General features: G+C 45.8%; 1 protein-coding gene across 4 annotated transcripts in view; it reads right to left on the reverse strand.

The window, feature by feature from the left end:
• MYOF (myoferlin) overlaps positions 1–18,563 on the reverse strand; it is a 159,033-nt gene extending 140,470 nt beyond the window's left edge. For 2 of the 4 annotated variants that reach the window (XM_044240119.1, XM_044240118.1), the window contains exon 1: positions 18,155–18,561. In XM_044240119.1, coding sequence (XP_044096054.1) covers positions 18,155–18,242 — 88 coding nt within the window. In that variant the 5' untranslated portion in view covers positions 18,243–18,561. Of the gene's footprint in view, positions 1–18,154 lie in introns of all 4 variants that reach the window. The other 2 variants (XM_044240117.1, XM_044240116.1) reach the window with 2 other exon arrangements.
• Between the last annotated feature and the right edge of the window lie 3,325 nt (positions 18,564–21,888).

The raw sequence follows: 21,888 nt of genomic DNA on the forward strand, positions 1-21,888 counted from the left end.
GTAGCTCAGTCCATGGAAATGGTCCACAAATTGAGTTCTCCCACAAACATCAGTGAGTTTTTTCATTCTTCTATTCAGTACACATATCTGAAGTATCACTGGGCAGGCACTGAGCTGAACATTGTGGGAGACACAAAGATACCCAAAACATGGTTCCTGCCCACAGGTGCACCAGCAGGAAGGTGGCCCCAGGTGACTGAGACAGGATAAGGCTGCAGTTGCCATCAGAAGGGGTACACCTGAAAAGGGGAGGTGACTTCAAGCTGAGGGCACCAGATAAGGACTTACAGAGGAAGAAGAGGCAGGCCTGGGGGATTCAAAGACAAGGATGAACTGAGAATGTGGAGTTGGGATGAAAAGGTCACTCCAGGTGGGGGCAATAGGGTGGGTGGGTCATCCACAGGGGAGAGAGAACAGGTCCTATCTGGGGACACTCTACAGCCCAAGTGGCTGGAACCAAGGGGATGTGGAAGAGAGCAGAGGCGACCAGGCTGTGTGGAAAGGTGATGGTCACTGGGGGAAGCCATGCAAGCCACGCTAAGCCAAGCTTCATTTGGCTGACACAAGCCACTTAGTAAAGAGGGTGTTAGACATTGGGCTTTATAACTTCAAGAGGTTCATAATCCCATAAGGAAGACCAAGTTGTGTAATAACGCTTGTCATACTGTTCTGAACACACGATTCTATTGTGTATTGAAAACAAAGGAACAGGCAGAGTGCCTGCAGATGTCTGGTGACCACAGACCCGGTGGGACCGCTCCAGTGGAACCTGTGGCTGCCCCTGGGGCTTGTACTGGTGCGGATGGTGCTCCCCTCTAGGGAGTCACTCTCTCTCAGCCAGGCCTGTGCTAACCCCTTCACATACATCATTTCACTGAACCTTGCCAGCTAGCCCAAGAGGTAAATTACTCCCAATATGCCGATAAGCAAAATGAGCCCCAAATGGTCAGGTGGTTTGCCTAAGATCACAGAGCCAGGCAGAAAGGCTCTAACTCAGAACCAGTTTGATTCTACAGCCCATGCATTCAACCACTGGGCCTCCTAGCTCCCTAGTTCATAAGTAAAGATGACATTGCCAGCATTAGCTCCTCCCCTTCTGGAGAAACCTGGCTCAACTCCTTCTAAAAAGGAGGCTCTCATTTTTATCCAACGGTGTGTACATTACATGCTATTGAAAGTCTATCCTCACACAAATACGTCAGCCACAAAACAGAAGTAAATAAATATTTTTCTTAGCAGCAGCCAGTCGCGTATTTGTATTATTCAATTATTCAATTCCACCACTTTAGAAAAGAAAAGGTCCTAAACTGCAGGTACTAAACCCCAGATGAAATCAGGGGAAAGCTCTTTTTCCCTTCTCCATATCACCGACCTTCCCCTGCTCTAATCTATAATTTTACTAAGATGACTGTTTCCTCCTATGGACAGGAATTACATGCTTTCAACCCAGAACAGAACAACTGACTCAAATGCCAAGTCCACTCGAGATCATGACTCAAGGCATTCTTTGGGACATTTCCTGTTTTTTGATAAGTCAAGCCTGCCTGCTTCTCTCTTCATTCACCAAAGGTCAACACTGCAGTAATTAACCTGCATGCCAACCTCTGAATAAAGTTTCCAGAGAAGTGAACAAACATTCCTTGCCCAGCCACCACGCCCTCTTGCACAGAGCCATTTCCTTTGCTGTGCAGCTACCACACAGTGTGATGGACCCTTAGGGATAAGGCTTCAGAGATCACTAGACCTCCTAGGACTGGTCTGGCTACCTCTGTGCTGAGAGGGCCGTGTGGTGGCTCGTTTTATGTGTCACTTGGCAAGGCAACATGCCACCTGTTTGCTCAAACTCGAGTCTAGACGTTGGTGTGAAGGTTATTTTATAGATGTGATTAACATTTGCAACCCATCATCTTTAAATAAAAGAGGTTATGCTCTGTAATGTGGATGTGTCTCATCCGAACCATGAAAAAGTGAGGTTTCCTAGGGAAAATGGGGATTCTGCCTCAAGACTGTGACCCAGTTGGTGTCTCAGTGGGTTAAACCTCTGCCTTCGGCTCAGGTCACAATCTCAGGGTCCTGGGATCAAGCCCCGCATTGGCTCTCTGCTCAGTGGGAGCCTGCTTCCCTCCCCCTCCCCCTCTGCCTGCCTCTCTGCCTACTTGTGATCTCCCTCCCTCTCTCTCTCTCTCTCTGTCAAATAAATAAATAAATAAAATCTTTAAAAAATATGTGACTGTGACACAGAAATCCTACCTGAGTTTCCAACCTACTGGCCTGCCCCACAAATTTCAGATTTGCCAGCCCTTATAATCACATGAGCCAATTCCTTATAAGTCTCTCAATGTCTCTGTCTCAACACACACACACACACACACACACACCCTACGGGTTCCATTTCTCTGGAGAACCCTAATACAATAAGCAATGCCAGGTGTTTCTGGAAGTAATAGCATCTACAATGGTAACACTTTTTCAGTATTTCCAAAGACACCCCATCTCAGTGATCTTCCTGCAGGGAAAAGTACAGGGCTGGCCCAGCTCTTCCAACTGGACTTTCAAATCAGTGAACTCTCTGATTCTCTGAGCTGTTATCTCAGAGAAACGCAGGCTCAACCACTGAGCTCAGAGTCCCTCTTGTGTACCCTGTGGAATTTAGACTAGATGGTCTCTAAGTCTTCTTCCAGGTCGAGTGGAATGGACCTTATGAAGGACCCCCAAGTCCTCACTGGCCAGATGGCTGTATCTTCCTGACATGGCCCCAAAAGAAGGGGGAGTCCCATTTACAAAGCTCCCCTAAGTAACTTAGCTCTTTGGTAGGCAAAGTAGAGATTTCAAGGTTCAGCCATGCATCTAAACTTGACCTCCCATTTAGAAATACTTCTTCATCTTCCTCTGGGTCCCGAGTTATGGCCCCTTTGTCTGAAGAAATAGTCACAGACATATACAAAGTCACCCGCTATTTGGCCTAGAATATCACAGACCCCTGAAGCCATCCATGCCTGGCTAACAGTTATTGAATGCTCTGAACTAGTCACTCTTCCCAGTGCTTTCCACAGAGCGTCTCATTAATCTTCCCAACTACCCTAAACGGTGAATGCTACTACCATCATCCCCAATTACACAGGAGAAACCAAGACACAAGGAAATGAAGCAATTTATTCGAGGTCAGGCAGCTAGAAGTGCTGGAGCTGGGAGTCAGATTCTGGCAGACAGAGACACGGAAGTTTTCTGAGTCGGAGGATTAAGACCAGACAGTGACTCCTTGAAGGCTGGGACTAGATTCTACTAATACAGTTACTCCCCTCAGAGTCACTTCTCCAGGATTTGAGTGGACTGAACTTCATAAGCTCATGGAATTATTATTACTGGGGTTGCTTTAATGATTAAGTGAGAAAATGAAAACGAAGTGCTCAGCATGGGACCCAGCACACAGGAAACACTGGGCTAACAGGGGCTATCGTTCTTTGTTTTTTGTTTTTTGTTTTTCAGCATGGCACCTGCACAGCGCCCCTTGTACACTCCCTGGGGGCGGGAGTGCTCTTCCCGGCTTTGGAGCACCCACCCCAGGGCAGGGCCCAGTCACTGGAGCAGGAGCCCAGTTAGGCTTGGCTCAGCCCTGCTGGAGCAGCTCTCCCTGCCCTGGCTCCGTGCCAGGCCTCCAGGGCACCTCAGGCAGCCGGCATCTGGGCGGTGTCTGCCCCTCCCTGGCAGCCACCAGCATCTTGGAGAATTTCCACCAGAACCAGAGGACAGCGAAGGCCAGGGCAGCGCCAGCAGGAGATTCCTCCACCCTCAGGACTCCGAGGCACCTGGGGGAGCGCAGAGGCAGGTGGTCCATCCAGTCCCATCCCGGCTAAAGGTGGGTCTCCGACTTCTTGCTTTCCGACCCTGGCTGCCCTACCTAGGCTCCGCAATATGTTGTCAAACGGGTTCTGGGGAAGGCGTTTTCGGCCAAACGGCAGCTGCGGTACAAAGCAAGGCTGATCTGTACGTTTCTGAGAGAGTCACCGATAGCTCTGATAAACAGAAACGCCCAGAGAAAAAGGCACACAAGGGTGACTGTTTTGCTCTCCATACCCCGGGCCGACCCCCTCCCCCACCCAGCATCTGAAGATGCTCTTACAGGCAAACAGGTTCTCTAATCAAAACCGGAATCTTCCCAAGGAACTGCGGGGAAGCCCAGTCAATCTGAACCAATGCCCGCAGGACCTCCTTCCCAACAGCTGACTCTGGGTGGGTGGGGGTGTCCCAGCTCCGCCAGTGGTCAGGGGTGCCGGGGGAGGGATACCAGGTAGGACCCGTTCCTGGACCAGGTGCCTGCCTGGATGGAGAACTCGATCACGTGACTTGGGCTTCTGCATTTATTTTGCATGTGAGCATATGCTCCCTGCCAGGCTGCTTATTTTGTTCCTTTTTTTTTTTTTTAAAGATTTATTCATCTGTTGAGGGGGAGCGGAGAGAGAATGTCAAGCAGACTCCCCCGCCAAGAGCAGAGCCCATGACCCATGAGATCGTGACCTGAGCAAAAATCAAGAGTTGATGCTCAACCCACGGCGCCACACAGGCACCCCAAGTGCCAGGCACTTTAAACACATTCACGTGTAATCCTTCCAGTGGAGGCATCAGTGCTGCCATTTCACCCTGAGAAAACTGGGTTCCAGTGATGTGAGGTGACTTGCCCAGGATCACACAGCCAGTCAGTGGCAGAGCGGAGCTGTGTCCCCACACCCTCATTTCCAGACCTGTGCTCTTAACCTCCGCCGAGGGCTGAGGATGCCAGTGACCTGCTATGTTTCCCCCATTTCCCAACTGTGTGACTCTGAGCCCGTTATCCAACTCTGTATGTACATTTCTTCATTAATAAATATTGGTACCTAATATTCAGGAATAAGAGCTACCATTCATAGGGCTCACAGTATAGCAGGCACTCTTCGGAGGGCTTGGTCTATGTTACTATTCACTATCTCGTGTTATGGTCACCATTATTATTTTGATTTTGAGGCGCAGTAAAACTAAGTAGCTTGTTCAAGGTCACCTCCTAATAGGAAACAAAGCCAGAATTTGAATGCTGGCTTTCTGGATTCTAGCCTTTTAACCTCTCCTTCCTCTGCCTGGTATGTTTCTGGGACAATTCGCTAGAGAATGAATGAAGGCTGGTATTTTGACAAATTCCCCTCCAGCCCAGCTGAGGAAATGGGAAGTTCCTAGAGCTCCAGAAGGGACTCTCAAGACCTGAGAACCCTATAGAAGAGGATGAAGAACCCACCCTGCCCGGCTGTATTGAAAATCAGATGAGAATTCTAAGAGTGTCGAGGACACGGGGGACACCCCTTTGTGTTGGATCAGAATCAGAATCATAAACAACCTCCAAGAGACAACATGAAGAGGATTCGTTCCTCTGGCCTCCCTGATGCCAAGAGATAGTATCAACAGAAAACGAAATAGTCCCAGAAAAGAATTTTGAAAATAAGCACAAAGCACTGAGTCAAAATCTTGGTAATTCAATTCCATCCCTTCTAAGCAAGAAACTTCTAGCTGAACTATGCTGAGCCTCAGATCCTGGTGTCCCACAGTAAATAATCTCTTCAGTACATTTTTGCCATCACCAGCGGTTTATCCACCGTCCCCAATCCTCCTGCCTATACTGGGGATGGCTTTGACCTTGGGGTTCTTTAGCAAGCTCGGCTGCTCAGCGGCTGCAGGTAAAGCAGAGCAGGGAACCGGGAGCATCCAGGACGGGGATGGCAAGTAGACTTAACGAGGAGAGATGTCAAGCACAGAGAAAGCCAGACACGTGCATAGCAGTGGGAAAGGGCACGGATCTTCCTCTCAGGACTGGGGTTCTAGCCTCTCCTTGCCTCATCCTGGCTGCCCAGCTCTGGCTACTCCTGACCTCTCTGAAGCTCTATCGTCTCATCTGATAAATGAGTCTAAACAATCCATGCCCTGGGCCCCCACCAGACTTATTGTGAAGGACAATAACCAAGCTCAGGAAAGGGCTTTTCGTACTGTAAGTGCCCTGGAGGGAGGCCCCTTCCTCAAGCCATGTCACACAGGGGTAGGCATCCTAACGTGTCTGTCCCACTGGGACAAACCAAAGGACATCTGGAGCCCCGGATGAGGCCTCTGAGGCCAAAAGTGTCAGGTCCACACATACCAATGGCCCAGGCCCTGGCATTGTTCTGGCTAGATGTCCCCAGGGCTGAATTTGCCCAAGGAAATACAATGGGAAGGAGACAGAGCCTGGATGTCAGCCACAGGGGTCTGAGCCCTGAGCCTGTATGTATGTGTGCATTACCCTAGGTGGGTTGAAAAGTACCCGTGGCTGAGGCCCAGCCCCCGACACGGGGGTCTTCCAGTCCCAGCAGTGGGCAGGTGGTCCCAGCTCGGCCTGACACCTGCTGCGGGACCCAGACCAAGGCACCCCGCCCTCCCCAATCCCACAAAAAGAGGGACTTCAACTGTAATAAGAGGGACTTCATTTTTCGTGAGAATTAAGTGAATAAATATTTATATGAAGCTCTTGGTGCTCTTACTAGCTCTCATCATCAATAAAATCTGCGAATAATGAAATTTTTTTAAAAAAGTTCAAGCTTTCCAGGCGTTTAAACTCGGTGAACTCTGAATTCATGGAACTCTCGCTGGGCTGACAGCTGGATGGCGATCTGCATGCGGGCAGGGACAAGTCTCGCTGGTTCCTGACCTGGTATCACTGCAGGGCTGAGCGCACAGCCTGGCAGAGTCCACTCCTGATCAAAATTTGTTGAATGAGGGGCGCCTGGGCGGCTCAGTGGGTTAAGCCTCTGCCTTCAGCTCAGGTCATGATCTCAGGGTCCTGGGATGGAGCCCCGCATCGGGCTCTCTGCTCAGCAGGGAGTCTGCTTCCCTTCCTCTCTCTCTCTCTCTGCCTGCCTCTCTGCCTACTTGTGATCTCTCTGTGTCAAATAAATAAATAAAATCTTCAAAATTTGTTGAATGAATTTATGCTTGAGAGAAGCAGTAGGGAGACAGGACAGCAAATGAGAGAAGGGAGGGAGACAGGGACCATCCAGGCAGTGATTTACGCCCAGGAGGAGAGGTAAGCAAAAAGAATTTTTAAAAATTTTTAATCATGAAGGAGATAAGGAAAAGGATTTTTTTTTTTAATTTGTAAGTTGTGCTAAGGGGATGGAAACAATGATGAGGGTAATAAACTGGAGGGAACGCAGAGATGAGATAACGGAGACCCCCCCGCCACTCAAATATTAGAGCTTTAATGTTTTTCATGCAATATGTTAGAGTTTCAGTCTCCGCTAATAAAATGGCTCCGACTCGATTACCAGAGAAATGAATCACCACTGAGCAATGTCAGCTCTGAGCTTCTGAGTCACAGCAAGTCATAAAGGCTTTCATTACCCTGTGGAAACTCACCCCTGGAAGGCTGAGTTTTGTTTTTCTTTTTTTTTTTTTTTCCCTTTTCTTTTTTAAGTTCTTGTGTTCCTGGTACATGTTCTTCCTCTCTCAACCTGGGTCCCCATGACCCCCCCTACCCCCCCACGCTGAGAAACTCGATCCACTCAGAGCAGAAAGAGAGCCTAATCTGACTTGGTTGTTTTGGGGAGAGGTTGGGTGTTACCTCCTTACCCGTGCTGACCTCAGGGGATGCAACGTGGAGATTCTGGAATCAGACAGGCCCGAGCTGAATCGGACTGGTCCCTGCCTCAGTTTCTCCATGTGTAAAATGAAGATGATTGTTTAAGACCTACTCCCTAAAAATGCCCATGAGGATTAAACAAGGCAATAGGCACAGGTGTGGGCATAGCGCCAGGGTTTAATAAATGGCGTGGTGGTACAGCAAGTGGTTGGTACTCAGGCCGTCTGCACCCCTGCCCCCCAAGTCAGAGTCTCCAGAAGACCTAAGCAGCAACGAATGCTTACAGCATTTTCTACATATGTGCTTTCTATTTACTCATGCCGGTCGTCACAACTACCCTCTGGGGTGGGGACCGTTATTGTGCCCATTTTGTAGATGGGACAACTGAGGCACAGAGATGCTGAGCGGCAGTGAGTGAGAGGAAGTCCTGGACTCCTCATGGCTGTGGCTGTCCTCCCGCTCTCTGTGCTGTGTAATAACCACCTGCAGCAGTGTACATCTAAATCAACGAAAACTAGAAGATATTAAAAACTCAGTTCCTCGAGTCGTACTGGCCACATTTCAGTGTTCCGCAGCCACATGTGGCTTGCGGCTCATCGCATGCAAGGCAGATCTCGAACATCTCCACCATCCTAGAGCATTTTAAGAGATAGCTCTGATCACACAAATAAGTGACTGCCCAGTGAAGTAAGTAAACATGAGTAAAACCCTGTCTTATTATCACCACATGGACCAGTTGTCTTGACAAAATATGCACCCTACATAGATTGGGTTTCGGGATTCATAGCTTCACCTTGGGAAAGGAGAGCATAAAAGCCTGGCATCAGCTGTCCTCACTTGATTTGGAAACTTCTTACTTCCTTAGTCCCTAACCTAGACCACTGATTTTTTAAATATTTTATTTATTTATTCGACAGATAGAGATCATAAGCAGGCAGAGAGAGAGGAGGAAGCAGGCTCCCGGCTGAGCAGAAAGGCCGATATTGGGCTCAATCCCAGGACCCTGGGATCATGACCTGAGCTGAAGGCAGAGGCTTTAACCCACTGAGCCACCCAGGTGCCCCTAGACCACTGATTTTGTTTACTTGGCCACATGCAAAGAGAGCCAAACTTCAAGAAATGTGCAGAGTAAACACCTATTTTTTTAAGTTTATTGATTTTTTTCATAATCTCTACACCCAATGTGGAACTCAAACTCAAAATCCCAAGATCAAGAGTTGCACATTCTTCCAACTAAGTCAGCCAGGTGCCCCCAGTAAGCACCCATTTTTAGTCCAAGTACCTTAAATACATCATCTTGTTTGACTTTTACAACTTTTACAAGTAGGTCTTATACCCACTTTTCAGCTGGGAAGACTGACATTCAGAGAAGTGCCTTGCCATTAATAAAACCAAAGCCTTCCTATGATGGTCAGAGGTTGGCTGGGGCTCCCCGGCCTTCCAGCTTCCTCTGTGGTGCAGCTTAATGGATCCCAAACAGCCTGTAGAAACTCTGAAGTCTTAAGTACTCCAGATCAGTTCTGTAGTTTGCGGGCAGAGGGATCTGGTTCCATATGGTCCCATCTGGTCCCTCTGGCCTGTGAGACTGTGATTGTCACCGGTGAGACTCCTTGACCCCTGAATTCACCAAGGACCCCCTGAACTCAGGACTGACTTCCGGAACTCAGGAAACCCCCACAAGTTTCTACCTGTCAATTTTATCTTTAGAAGCTAAGGAACAAATTGCTGAAATACAAGAGAAACGTTTGAGTACCTGTATGCAGATGAACCAGAAAGAGGTAACTACCTCAGCTGCACTCTAACCTTAAAACCCCCTCCGAATAGTCATCCCAATCCCTAATAAAAGGAGCCTCCCGTGCCACTGGAATTATTCCCATGATCTCCTTATTTGTATAAATGCAGATGACACTGAGAGGCAACGCCACATGGTGTAGTCTAACTCTCGACGGAGGGGACCTACTTTGGTCTGGTAACGTGACCAGAGTGAATCAGGTGAGGAGCTGGAGTCATTGATTCAATCACTACTTCCTGCTCATCTGCTACCTGCCAAGCACTAAGTTAGGTGCTGGGGAAAGAGATAGTCCCTGACCTCATGAAGTTTACTGTCTGATGGAGGAGGCAGACGGAAATCCACTAAGCCGGCAAATACGTAACTGTGTGTTCTGACAGGAGCCACGAAGGAGTACAGGATGCTGGAGAGACAAATATGGAGGGATCCTGTGAGGACCTCTGGTTCCAGCCCTGCCTTGGGGAGCCCAGACCAACCAGAAGGCCTGGGCCAGGGCCCCACTGCCAACAGGCCATCAGCCTCTCTCAGGCTGCTGCTGGGCTCCCCCCTCATCACAGAAGAGCTTGCCTTGCTGCTGGCCATTGCGGCTGCCGACTACACTGCAGAGTGCCTCCCTCTGAGTTCCTGAGGTTAAGTGTGAGTTGAAAATCCAAGTCAACAGAGAGTTGCTAAGAATCTACTATGTTCACATCCATTAGGATGACCATTATAGAATTAAAACAAAACCAGAAAAAAAGTGTTTGGCGAGGATGAGGACAAATTGGAACCCTGTACACTGCTGGTGGGAACGTTAGTAAAATCATGCTGTCAGTATAGAAAACAGTGTCGTGGTGGCTCAAAACCTTAAACACAGAATTACCGCATGACCCAGAGATTTCACGTTGGGCTTCATGCCCCCAAAGAACTGAGAACAGGAACTCAAAACCAGTATTTGTACCCCCGTGTTCAGAGCTACCATACTCACAGTAGCCAAAAGGTGAGGCAACCCAAGTGCCCATTGATGGAGGAACAGATAAACAAAACGTGGCCTTACCAGGAGGAAATGTTCTGACACCTCCTATGACACGGAGGAACCCTGACGACCTTGGGCCCAGTGAAATAAGCCAGCCACAAACGGACAAATAGTGAATAATTTCACTCAAATGAGGTACCCAGATAGTCAAGTTCACAGAGAAAGAAAATAGAATGGTAGTTGCCAGGGGCTAGGGGTGGAGGTGGGGGAGTTGGGGGGAGGTGAGGAATTATTATTTAATGAGTACAGAGTTTCCGTTTGGGAAGACAAGAAAGTTCTGGGGACTAAAGATGATAGTACAAGGGCAGGAATGTACTTAATGCTACTAAACTGTATAGTTAAAAATGGTTACAATGGTAATGTTTATGCTATATTCAGTTAACTACAGTTAAAAGAACAGCAACAATAAAGAACCAATCACGTGCCTGGTCAAGAAGTTACAAGGCGCTCAGAATCAGACATTGGCTCTGCCTTCCACCTGCTTGCACACCACAGCTGCCAAGCATCCCATTTTTTCATCTAAGCCTGGGCCATCCCTCAGATGGTCCCCAGGGGTTTGTATGCCCTGCCCCAGCAGTGGGAGAAGGAATGGGGACATAGAAAGCACAGGAAACGAGTGTTTGCCACACACAACTACAGACGGTCCCTACCTTGGGATGGTACAACTTAATTTTTCATGAACAAAGCCACTGTGCAGAGAGAAAATGGATGTCATGTGCAGGGAGGAAGAGAGGCATGAGGTCCCATAGTCCCTGGGGGAGCAAGAGTGAACGCCACCCTGCTTGACACAATTCTGGCTCCTGTGAAGACCATCATTTTGATTCTGGGAGATTTCTCTTTAGCTTTGGGGGAAAAAACCAAAAAGACAAAACTACATTTTATTTGAGCAAGCTTGCGGGTGTGTGTTCCTTGCATAAGCAGCTGTTGGCCATCACATCTTCTCCTTCAGGCAGGCCAAGCGGGTAGGGAGAGAAGGACCTTAGGTGAATGAACCCACAGCTCAGCTTGGTTAGCTTCCCATTGGCCTCTGGGAAAATAGTAAAATTCATCTTCCCTGTCACTTTCTATTTCTATGCCTTTCTTTTCTCTCTAGCTCCAGTGCTCATGCTGGCCTCCTGCGGAGCCGCCCCACCCAGCCCTGTGCTCACGGGCAGGGTAAACACCTGAGCTGGGGGGAAGGCAGAGCGAGTCCCACTTCACAGAAGAGTGTGAGGAAGGGTGGCCCCATGAGCCTGACCAGTGTGGTTTTGGTACTCATTTAATTCAGTCAGATTGCTTTCTCAGTATCTTTTATGTTAGTTCCTTCCTTCTCATTCTGGCCCTGGGATGAATGGCCTTAGCCCTGGGAAAGCATTCGCCCCAACCTGTGCTTTAACTACCCTCTCTAGTACTCATCTGTCCTTCGCAATGCAGCCTAGCATTTCCCCACTGTGTTATAGTAAAACACAATCCCTAACCACACTGGATCACCCTCTGTCAACCTCACCACACAAGCCCATGGCTCCCAAGCCTTTCTGCGCTGTTCTGAAGCCTGGCATGTCTTCCTTCTCGTTACTTCTGTCCCGTTTCCTCAACCTTTTAAGACCGAGTCAAGGGAGTCTTCCCCACAATGGTTATTCCTCTTCTGTCTGCTCATACACTGTAATTCCATACGTTTGTTCTGGTCTGTAGCTCGTTCCTGTGTTCTAACAAGTTGCTTTCCTAGACCTAGGAGACCAAAACATATTATGTATATTTTTCTAGACTTACCCCTCACATACTGTCTGGTGCTTGTAGATCTTCATAAAAGCAAATGTTATCGAATAGGAAGAGAAGTTGAGGGGTTCCCATGTGCAATTTCACATGTATATTCATTTAATCCTCAAACAACCCTGTCAGGTAAAGATGTTACTAAGAACACTGAAGCTGGTATCTTATGATCTCACTGGTACAAGGAATATGAGAAACCAGACAGAGGATCGTAGGGGAAGGGAGGGAAAAATGGGACAAGATGAAATCAGAGAGGAAGAGAAACCATAAGAAACTCCTAATCTCAGGAAACAAACTGAGGGTTGCTGGAGAGGATGCAGGTGGGAGGGACAGGCTGGCTGGGTGATGGACACTGGGCAGGGTAGGTGCTATGGTGAGGGCTGTGAATTGTGTAAGACTGAGGCATCACAGACCTGTAACCCTAAAACAAACAATACATTATCTGTTAATTCAAAAAAACAAAACAAAACAAAAAAACCACCAAAGCCAAAAATCTTAATTCATTTGCCCATGAACAGACAGGAAGTAAAGGATGGGAAATGGGATTTTTATTCAGGCCTCTCCGGCTCCAAAGCCCAGGGCCTTTGCACTCTAATGCCCAATAGTCTTTGCAACTAATGCCCAATAGTCTTTGCAACCAAACACCTAATGCTCAGTTAGCTGATAAAGCTGAAGGTGCCAGCTGTCCACACAGCTGTTTCTGAATGTTCAGAGCTACTCACAGCACACCCCTACTCAAAAGGACAGTTGTTCAACAGAAATTACACCAAGGATAGGCAATCACTGCCATGTCATGGCATATGCATTATGTATTACAGGCCAATGAACAGTTCATCTATGAATTCTCACCATAAAATCTCATCAACTTCACGTTTTCCTTGTAGCATCAAGAATGCAGAAAGTACTATAACACCAATCTGCGCCTGGGTAACACGTGCTAGGAAATGATGATGCTCAGTGTTCAGGAATGTGCAGGGCACCTGGCTGGCTCATTTAGAAGAGTATGTGACTCTTGATCTCAGGGTCATGAGTTTGAGCCCCACGTTGGGTGTAGAGTTTACATAAATAAATAAGCCTTAAAAAAAAAAAAAGGAATATGTGAAGTGAAGTGACCCTTTGCCAAGCTTCATCCACAAAGCACCTTAGGGAATATTAAGTTTAATTCTTCCTGAAAGAAGGGAGATTGGCAGACTTCTGATAGTCCCTTTCAGGACCAAGAATCAATGACTTTATTGCACTAAGCTGTCTCAAATCTCCTGCTGGCTCTTGCTTTCGTGGCCAACATCTAAAATGTATATTCAACATCGGTGAGATGCTAGGGGTTGCAGAGGATATAAAAACCTCGTTTCTTTCTGGCAGGGCAAAATCCCATGGGGATATAGGAACTCACCAGCAAACCCAAACCAGCAAATACCAGCAACTTCGGGCATGCCTTGAGGGCATGCATTCAAGTAAGAGATATTGTGGGAGCTGGGAAGAAAAACAAACCATTTAATCCGTTTTTTAAAAGGCATTGTGGTTTTGTAAATGACTGAAAGCCTGTAAAACCTGCCTTTAGGAAGTCTACCTCTGAGAGTTCCCATGCTTCATTCAATAAAGTGGGCCCACTTTCCTTAGGTGGTGATTTTCCAAGCTCCATACTCCCGGAAGTGAGGGAAATGACTCAGAAGATTAACACTTCTGCTTTCTTAAGTGTTTCTTAAACGCAGGACAGTAATTCTGTGGGAGCACCAGCATGACAGAATTGTCAGTTGAACCTGTGGGAATCTTCTCTGCTAGTCCCATGGTTTATCTGGGTAAATCAAGTCACCATGTGGGCTGCTCCCCAGGCGCCTTCACAGATGACAGGGAATGAGACTTTCTCCCATCATGCTTCATCATTCTTAAATGGAATTTCATAGCTTTTCTGCTTCTTTAAAAGGTTATTTTAAAAAATTTAACTGTAAATTTTCAAATAGCAAACTGCTTTTTGCTTTAAAAAAAAGTCAGAAAAGTCTCTATTGCATATATCCCAGCCTTGGGGTTTCTCTACAGATCTAATCCCCTTTGGATAAGCCATTAAAACTCCATTTTTCAAAAGAGGAAAAAGAAAGGGTTCTCAGAGAGCTCAAGTGGTTTCATTAAGACTACGAAGTTGATAAGCTTTTTATTTATTTATTTATTTATTTTTAAAAGATTTTATTTATTTATTTGACAGAGATCACAAGCAGGCAGAGAGGCAGGCAGAGAGAGAGAGAGAGGAGGAAACAGGCTCCCTGCTGAGCAGAGAGCCGGATGCAGGACTTGATCCCAGGACCCTGAGATCATGACCCGAGCTGAAGGCAGAGGCTTAACCCTCTGAGCCACCCAGGCACCCCTGAAGTTGATAAGCTTTTTAAAAGGAGGTCCTAGAAATATCTAGGATTTCACTCCAAAAACATGTCCAAATGAAATAACAGGTATCCAAAAAACAGGTAATAATGTGACAATTATTTGGTGACCACCGGAATAATAGCTATTTCACAAGGCAATGATGTACACAAGACCAGAACAGAAAATTCTGGCTAATGAAATGAACAATATCATAAGGAAAGAATGAGAAAAATGTATTGTTGCAACAATTACACACCTAGGAGCTAGATGTTTCATAGGAACACAATGTTGTCATGTTTTAAAAGCATAGCAATATTAAGGACTGCAAAAAAAATTTCCTCTCAGTCAATCTAATGCTAAGAGATTTGACAACAAAGCAAGAGATGAGCTAGAGGGAAAATGGAAATCTATGGCAACAACCAGCAAAACCATCTTTAAGAGAAAAAATTAAAAAAAAAAAAGAAAACAAAACAGAAAACAGTGCCACAAAAACAAAAAAGATAATCTGTCCTTCAGAAACGCACACATTCACAAAGACTGCACTGTAAGAGCGTCCATTACAGCAGGAACACGGCTAACAGGGAGTTGTTGCAACAACTTTCATGTCGATAACAGAAAGTGAAGAAGAATTCAAATCAAACTGTTCTGACTCATTATTCACAGGTAATAAGGGGGGACAGAAAGAAAGAATAGGAGGAATGTAGGGAGGATTTTTACTTTTGAGTCATATAATCCCTTCCGGATGGTTTGTTTTGTTTTTACCTTGTGTTATTTTCCTCTTAATAGTGTCTTAAATATTATTTTAAAACAAGTTTTAAGCCTGTTATGTTGGGGGAATCATGAAGTCCTGGAGTTGAGAGAAGTCGCAGGCACCTCAGCCCAATTCAGCTTCACAGCCTGGCTGTCTGCGTGGAACTCAAGAGAGGATGGCCTCCTCTGGCTTGCAGGTGCTCTGGCCTTAAGATTCAGAGTAGCTTCCAGAAGCTGGTGCACCCCAACAATGTGAAAAATCAAATAAGCTTCATGGTTTTCATTGTCTACTCCTGCACTGAGAAACATCCACGACATTCTCTCAACAGTGACTCTAGTCACTCCCAAATCCTCCTGGCTCCTACCAGGTCCTAAGAAGTTCGGTTGTCAACCTCAGGACAGGCTGGAACACAAATGATTGAGGTCAAGGCTAAACCATGTGGCTGGCAGTGCAGCTCATTCCCTACTACAGGGGAACTACAGTCTCATGGGGCCTCGGGGTCTATACAGTCATCACCCTTAACACCCATCATTGGGACAACCTTCCTACCATCTTGGAGTTGGAGGAGAATTGGTTTTTGCCCTGACCTTGCCATTTTATGTATTCAAGGTCAGCATTTTACATTTCAGTAAACACGGGGGCTTTCCTTGATCTTCCCTTAGGATCTTTTACCTGTTACTCTCCACCACCACCACCCCCCTGACACACCACACTGTTACATGCATCCCCACTCCCTAGGATGGACATATCTTTGTAAGAAGCATTCTTAGTTGTGTCAGTCCTTAAGGTTACTTATACCCAGTGTCAAAATCGGAGGCACACCTGGAAAGCGTTTGCCTTCACCACTGTTTAAAACTACTGAAAGAGGTTGAGAGGAAGAAATGGGCCATTTCTGTTATTGTTATCAGCTCTAGTACTCCACATCTTGATGAGAGCAATACATGCAATTATAAAATGGTGGGATTTGACAACCAGAAGGAACCTCAGGGAGATCAGTTCCCATCATTCCACAGCTCAGAAACTGGAGGCCTGGGTGGTAAATCTGGGTCATTTAGGAACTATCAGTCAGAGGCCGGGCCTTCCTACTCTGAGCTTAGAATTGTTTCTGCAGTCAGGTTGCTTGGATGAATGAATGACTGACTTCACCACCCAGTTTGCACAACCAAAGGAGACTGGAAGAGAGACTGAAGTTTAAATGATCTAGTAAATATAATTGGAGAGACTACATTTGCCCAATTTAACTGACGTTTTCCACGTTCCACTGAGTGCTTATGTGGATAGCTTCAGGCATATTTTTAGTCAATTAAAGGTTTTGACCAATGCTGCATATACACTGAAGAAAAAATGTAAGTCAGATTTCAGTCCAGTGTTAAATTCTAATTCTGCTATAATCTGTAGGACTTTCCCCAAATAATGAAATTACCAGGGTGAACCCAATATATTTTTACATGTCTTTACGTGTCAATGGTGAACATACAGACTTTTCATGTTATGTCCCTATTATGCAATCACTTCAAGGAAAAACAAAAGACTCAAAAGCAACTAATACATGCAAGGGAACATTGTTGTAACATGACTGTGTGATATTCACCAAACAGTTTTTCAAATCATGTTGTCTTTTAAGAATTGAACTTTCACCCTCTAATCTTTTTTTTTTTTCTCCTTTTTTTTTTTAAACTAAACCACCATTGAACAGCTTTGGGTTTCATTTCTCTCATTTTCTTGCTCATCCTTACAGATAGGTTTGAGAAGAGAAATAGAAAATAGACAAAAGAAAGGAGAAAGGCATAGATAAACCAGAAACTGGAAGGGAGAAGTAGTTGGTTCCTGGAGGAAGAGAGAAATGTTTGAGGTGTGGTCAGAGGCGTGGTCAGGAACCCTGTGCCCAGCAAGGCTCCTACTTTCTCCGTCTTTCCCTTGGGTTCTCATCCCTCCTGCCAAGAAGTGAGCTGGCAATCTTACCAGTGACCTTGGACAAACAGAAAACGATAAAGCTCCTAAACTCAGATGAGGCACATCACCCCGGCCCAAACTGGGATCTCCAAGGCCTGCGAGTAAGCCATCACACTAGCCACTCCTGTCCCCCTCCACGGCGATCCAGTGTCATAAAAGAATAAACTTCTGGAATTACAGTAGGCCTTGTAAAGATGATCTAATCTAAACCCTCCTCACTGTTTTTACAGAAAAGAGAACTGACATCCAGAGAAATGAGGTCACTTGCCCCAGGTTATTCCAGCAAGACCGAAGTAGATGCCCAAACCACAGGCTTGCTTTGTTCAGAGCTCTTTCCTCTGTGAGCAATTTAAAAGCTATGAACACACACTCTCCAAGTCTGGAGAGATGAAGAACAATGACAAGACGGCACAAAACAACATGAAAACAAACTAATCCGAAATAATAACTTCACCCCAGCTCCCAGAAGTCTGGTGAGGAAGAGGCAGAGTGAGCTGTTTTATGGAGTAATGGTACCTCAAACAACGTATCTGCACTTTTCCCTCTGTGACCCATGTCTCAAAAGCAGAGACAATAAACATGCAACAAGACTGCCCAAACTTACCTTGAACCAACACAGGCCTTTCTGAGACTTAAAACTTAGGGATCAACAAATTTTTCCCTACACAGGCTTACAGAAATCACATCAGTAGAGTTAAAACATCCGGTCATTGGATAAGTCTCAAAACCCTGGGGGAAAATGAAATGCGGTCCAGGGAAACCGGTCCTCTCCCCTCACCTGCGCGCAGGTAACACAGGAGCAAAAGCCAGAGAGGCTCTGCTTTATCGGTCGATTAAACGCAGAGTGTCAAAGAGTGTGACCCACGAGACTTCCCATTCCACAACAGGACCTGAGAAAAAGAAGAAAAGTCCCCTTACCCTTGAAAATCACAGACACGATAGGATCTGGTTTCCCAAATTTCGTTTTAGGGATATTGCTGGCAGATTCCACTATCACCCGAAGCATGGCTCTTCCTGGGCGGAAAGCAAGTTCCAGCGAACGGAGTTGAGCCGAGTCTGCGCTGGGGCTCCGGGCGCGCCGCTCTGCAGGGGGAGGCGGACCGGGTGGAGGAGGAGGGAGGGGGGAGAGAAGGCAGATCTCTCCAGTTCTCCAGTCCCGAGCGCAGGGGGAAAGGCAAGTGGGTGGATCTCTGATGGCTGGTGTACCGAACACTAAGTGTAAACCGACACCCCAACTCCCGGGGCCCCCGCAGTGCCGCAGGCTCCCGCTTAGGAATTGGGAAATGTGGAAGCGAAAAGGACCAAACCTCAAATTAAAAAAAAAAAAATGTGCAACATATGAAACCGAAGTGAGTTGGTGCTAATAAATGCGGCTGGATCAGGGGACCTTCACGACGCTGCTTCCTTTTAGCCAAAAATCGCGAAGCCGAATTGATTGGTTTTCCGCCACCCCTTTTCATTATTTTCTGAGCTATTCATGGAGTTTTAACCCCCCCCTTTTTTTTAAATTTTATTTTTGCTGTTTCTTCTCTCATTCTGTTGGGCACACCCACTCAGCAACCGCTTGTGTTTAAAAAAAAAAAAAAAAAAAAAAAATTAGTTAAAGGATGCCCCCTGTTGGATGGCAGAGGAATAACCGAGTTTATTGCAAGTAAACCCAATCTGGAGGCCTTAATATGGGTTTGCAAATTGGTGGATTGGGGGCTGTTTTTTCGCTTTACAGAAGGATTCAGCATGGGATTTCTTCAAAAATCCTTAAGAGATGACAACTGGGCACTTAGATTTTCCTGGTCCATCAAAAGCTGCTAACAGTCTTCAATGGAAATGGAGAAGAGGCTCTCTACTTTTTCAGAGCTAAACCCCAGGAATGTCTTCACTTCCTCTGCTAAAGAAAAAAACAAAAAATCCAGTGACACTTGTTAAAGCACAGTAAGGCTCTATTAAAGGAAAGGGACCATCACAATAGATATAGGAACTACTACAATGAATTTTGTAGTGGAGGAGAAAGACAGGGCCCAATGGGGAGTCCAGCACGGGCAAGTGGGAATTATAGCCAGCATTGGCCAGCAGATGCAAAGTTACCAGGAAGCAACACTAGGGTGGAAAGGCAGTTTTGGCTAAACAAACCTAACAGGATTCTTTTTTTTTTTTTTATTTGACAGAGAGAAATCACAAGTAGATGGAGAGGCAGGCAGAGAGAGAGAGAGAGAGAGGGAAGCAGGCTCCCTGCTGAGCAGAGAGCCCGATGCAGGACTCAATCCCAGGACCCTGAGATCATGACCTGAGGCGAAGGCAGTGGCTTAACCCACTGAGCCACCCAGGCGACCCCTTAACAGGATTCTTGCTGAAGATAGATCAGGATGACCAGACATCAGTGGCGATCGGGGAGGATGAGAAACCCCATTAGATACCAAGAGTGATGAGATACAGAGGGTGGGGGGTTCTGGTTAAACAGACTTTTACAAGGAAGGGCACAGATGGGCCCAGGGGGAAGGTTCAGAGGAGCCTGACTACAGTTTGGTCAAATAAACAATCTCTGTGCCCCCGACGGGGTGTTAGGCAGTGTGGCCTAATGAGTAAGATCCCTGGAGGATGCCTGGGGTTAGTGGCCAGCCAGACCTGAGTGTGGGTCCCTGCTTCACCCACCACCTCTGAGCTATGTCACCTTACAAGTTTCTAACCACTGCCCCTCTTCTGCAGTTATCTAATCTATGAGGTAAAGTTGAAGGTAAAGTTGTCATAAGATAAAGGTCTTAGAGTGGGGCCTGGGCACAGAGCACACAGTAAGGCACACACGTACACAGCCAGAGGTTCATGCCGGCATGTGATTTCATAGCATCTCCTGTAATGCAAGTTGGCTTTAAATCAGGATCTCACTGTGTTTCAGAAGAAAATGCTAAAAACTTAAGGCAAAGGAGCACAGGGTTTCTTTCTACTTTTGAACATGCACCCAAAAAGACCATTTGTAAGCAAACACTTCAAGTGCATTGAAAAAGACTGGTTCATCTACAGGAATTCTGTCTCAGTGAGCTTCTCAACCGTTTATATAAACAACCAAGAACAATGCTATATACATTATTGACTAAAAAGACTTTTTAGACAAAATATATTTAGACACAGAGACTAAATAATCTATACTTTTGGTGGAATATAAGCAAAATTATGTTTATTTTGTTTGACTGGTTTTTATTTCTCCTTTTCATGGTGAAATGTATTGCAGAAAATTCATAGACCATAAATGTGACCATTTAACAAACGAATATCTAGGTCAGGATCAAGAACATTGCCAGCCCTCCAAAAGCCCCTTGTTTATCCCATATGTCATATCCACCTCCTTTCCCCCAGAGATAACCACTATCTTGATATTTATGGCGATAATTTCTGTTCTTTTCTTTATAGTGTTTACCCCTTTGATTGTGACCTGTATATGATAATATGAATTACATGTTACAAACTTTGTATACAAACAGATACAAGCGTATGTATATAATACACACATACCTGTATTCATACAGGATGAATTCTTTGCTATATTATGACCTCTGTAGAAATGGAATCATATAATATGAACTGTTTTGTGTTCAGCTTCTTTTTTTCAATGTTACATTTTTATTTTTTATTTTATTTTATTTTTTTTAAGGATTTTATTTATTTATTTGTCAGAGAGAGAGAGAGAGAGCGAGCACAGGCAGACAGAGTGGCAGGCAGAGGCAGAGGGAGAAGCAGGCTCCCCACTGAGCAAGGAGCCCGACGTGGGACTCGATCCCAGGACGCCGGGATCATGACCCGAGCCAAAGGCAGTGGCTCAACCAACTGAGCCACCCAGGCGTCCCTCAATGTTACATTTTTAGATACATCTGTGTATCTACTTTGTTTACTCTTTGCTATCTAGCATTTCATTGTGTGAGGGTACTGCATTTTATTAATCCACTCTACTTTTTTTTTTTTAAGATATTTATTTATTTGATAGAGAGAGATCACAAGTAGGCAGAGAGGCAGGCAGAGAGAGAGGGGGAAGCAGGCTCCCTGCTAAGCAGAGAGCCCGATGTAGGGCTTGATCCCAGGACCCTGAGATCATGACCTGAGCTGAAGGCAGAGGCTTAAACCACTGAGCCACCCAGGCGCCCCAATCCACTCTACTTTTGATGGACATTAGGTTATCCAGAGTTTGGGGCTATTACAAAGGACACATGTAATAGCTTGTATGAACACGCTTGTACATATTTCCTGCTACAAATGTGCATTTTTTAGGATCTAACCTATGAGTGGAATTGTTGTGTCTAAGGGAATATGCATTTCTACAGTACTAGTGGGTAATTCAAAAGTTATTTGCCCTGGATCTAACATTTAGAATCTAACCTATGAGTGGAATTGTTGTATCTAAGGGCATATGTATTTCTACAGAATTAGGGGGTAATTTAAAAATTGTTTGCCTTGGTGGTTGTACTATTTAAAGTTTCATCAGCAGCGTGTGAGAATTCCTGCTCATATAGGTGGCAGTCTTGGATTTTTCCATGTTTGCCCATCTGGTGAGCATATAAATAGTATTTCACTGGAGTTTTAAGTTGCATTTTTCAGGTTACTAATGAGGATGGATACCTTTTCATATTGACCTGTCCTAATTTGTGAAGGGCTTGTTCAAATCTTTTGCT

This window comes from Neovison vison, chromosome 2, assembly GCF_020171115.1.
Source record: "Neovison vison isolate M4711 chromosome 2, ASM_NN_V1, whole genome shotgun sequence".
NCBI lineage: Eukaryota > Metazoa > Chordata > Mammalia > Carnivora > Mustelidae > Neogale > Neogale vison.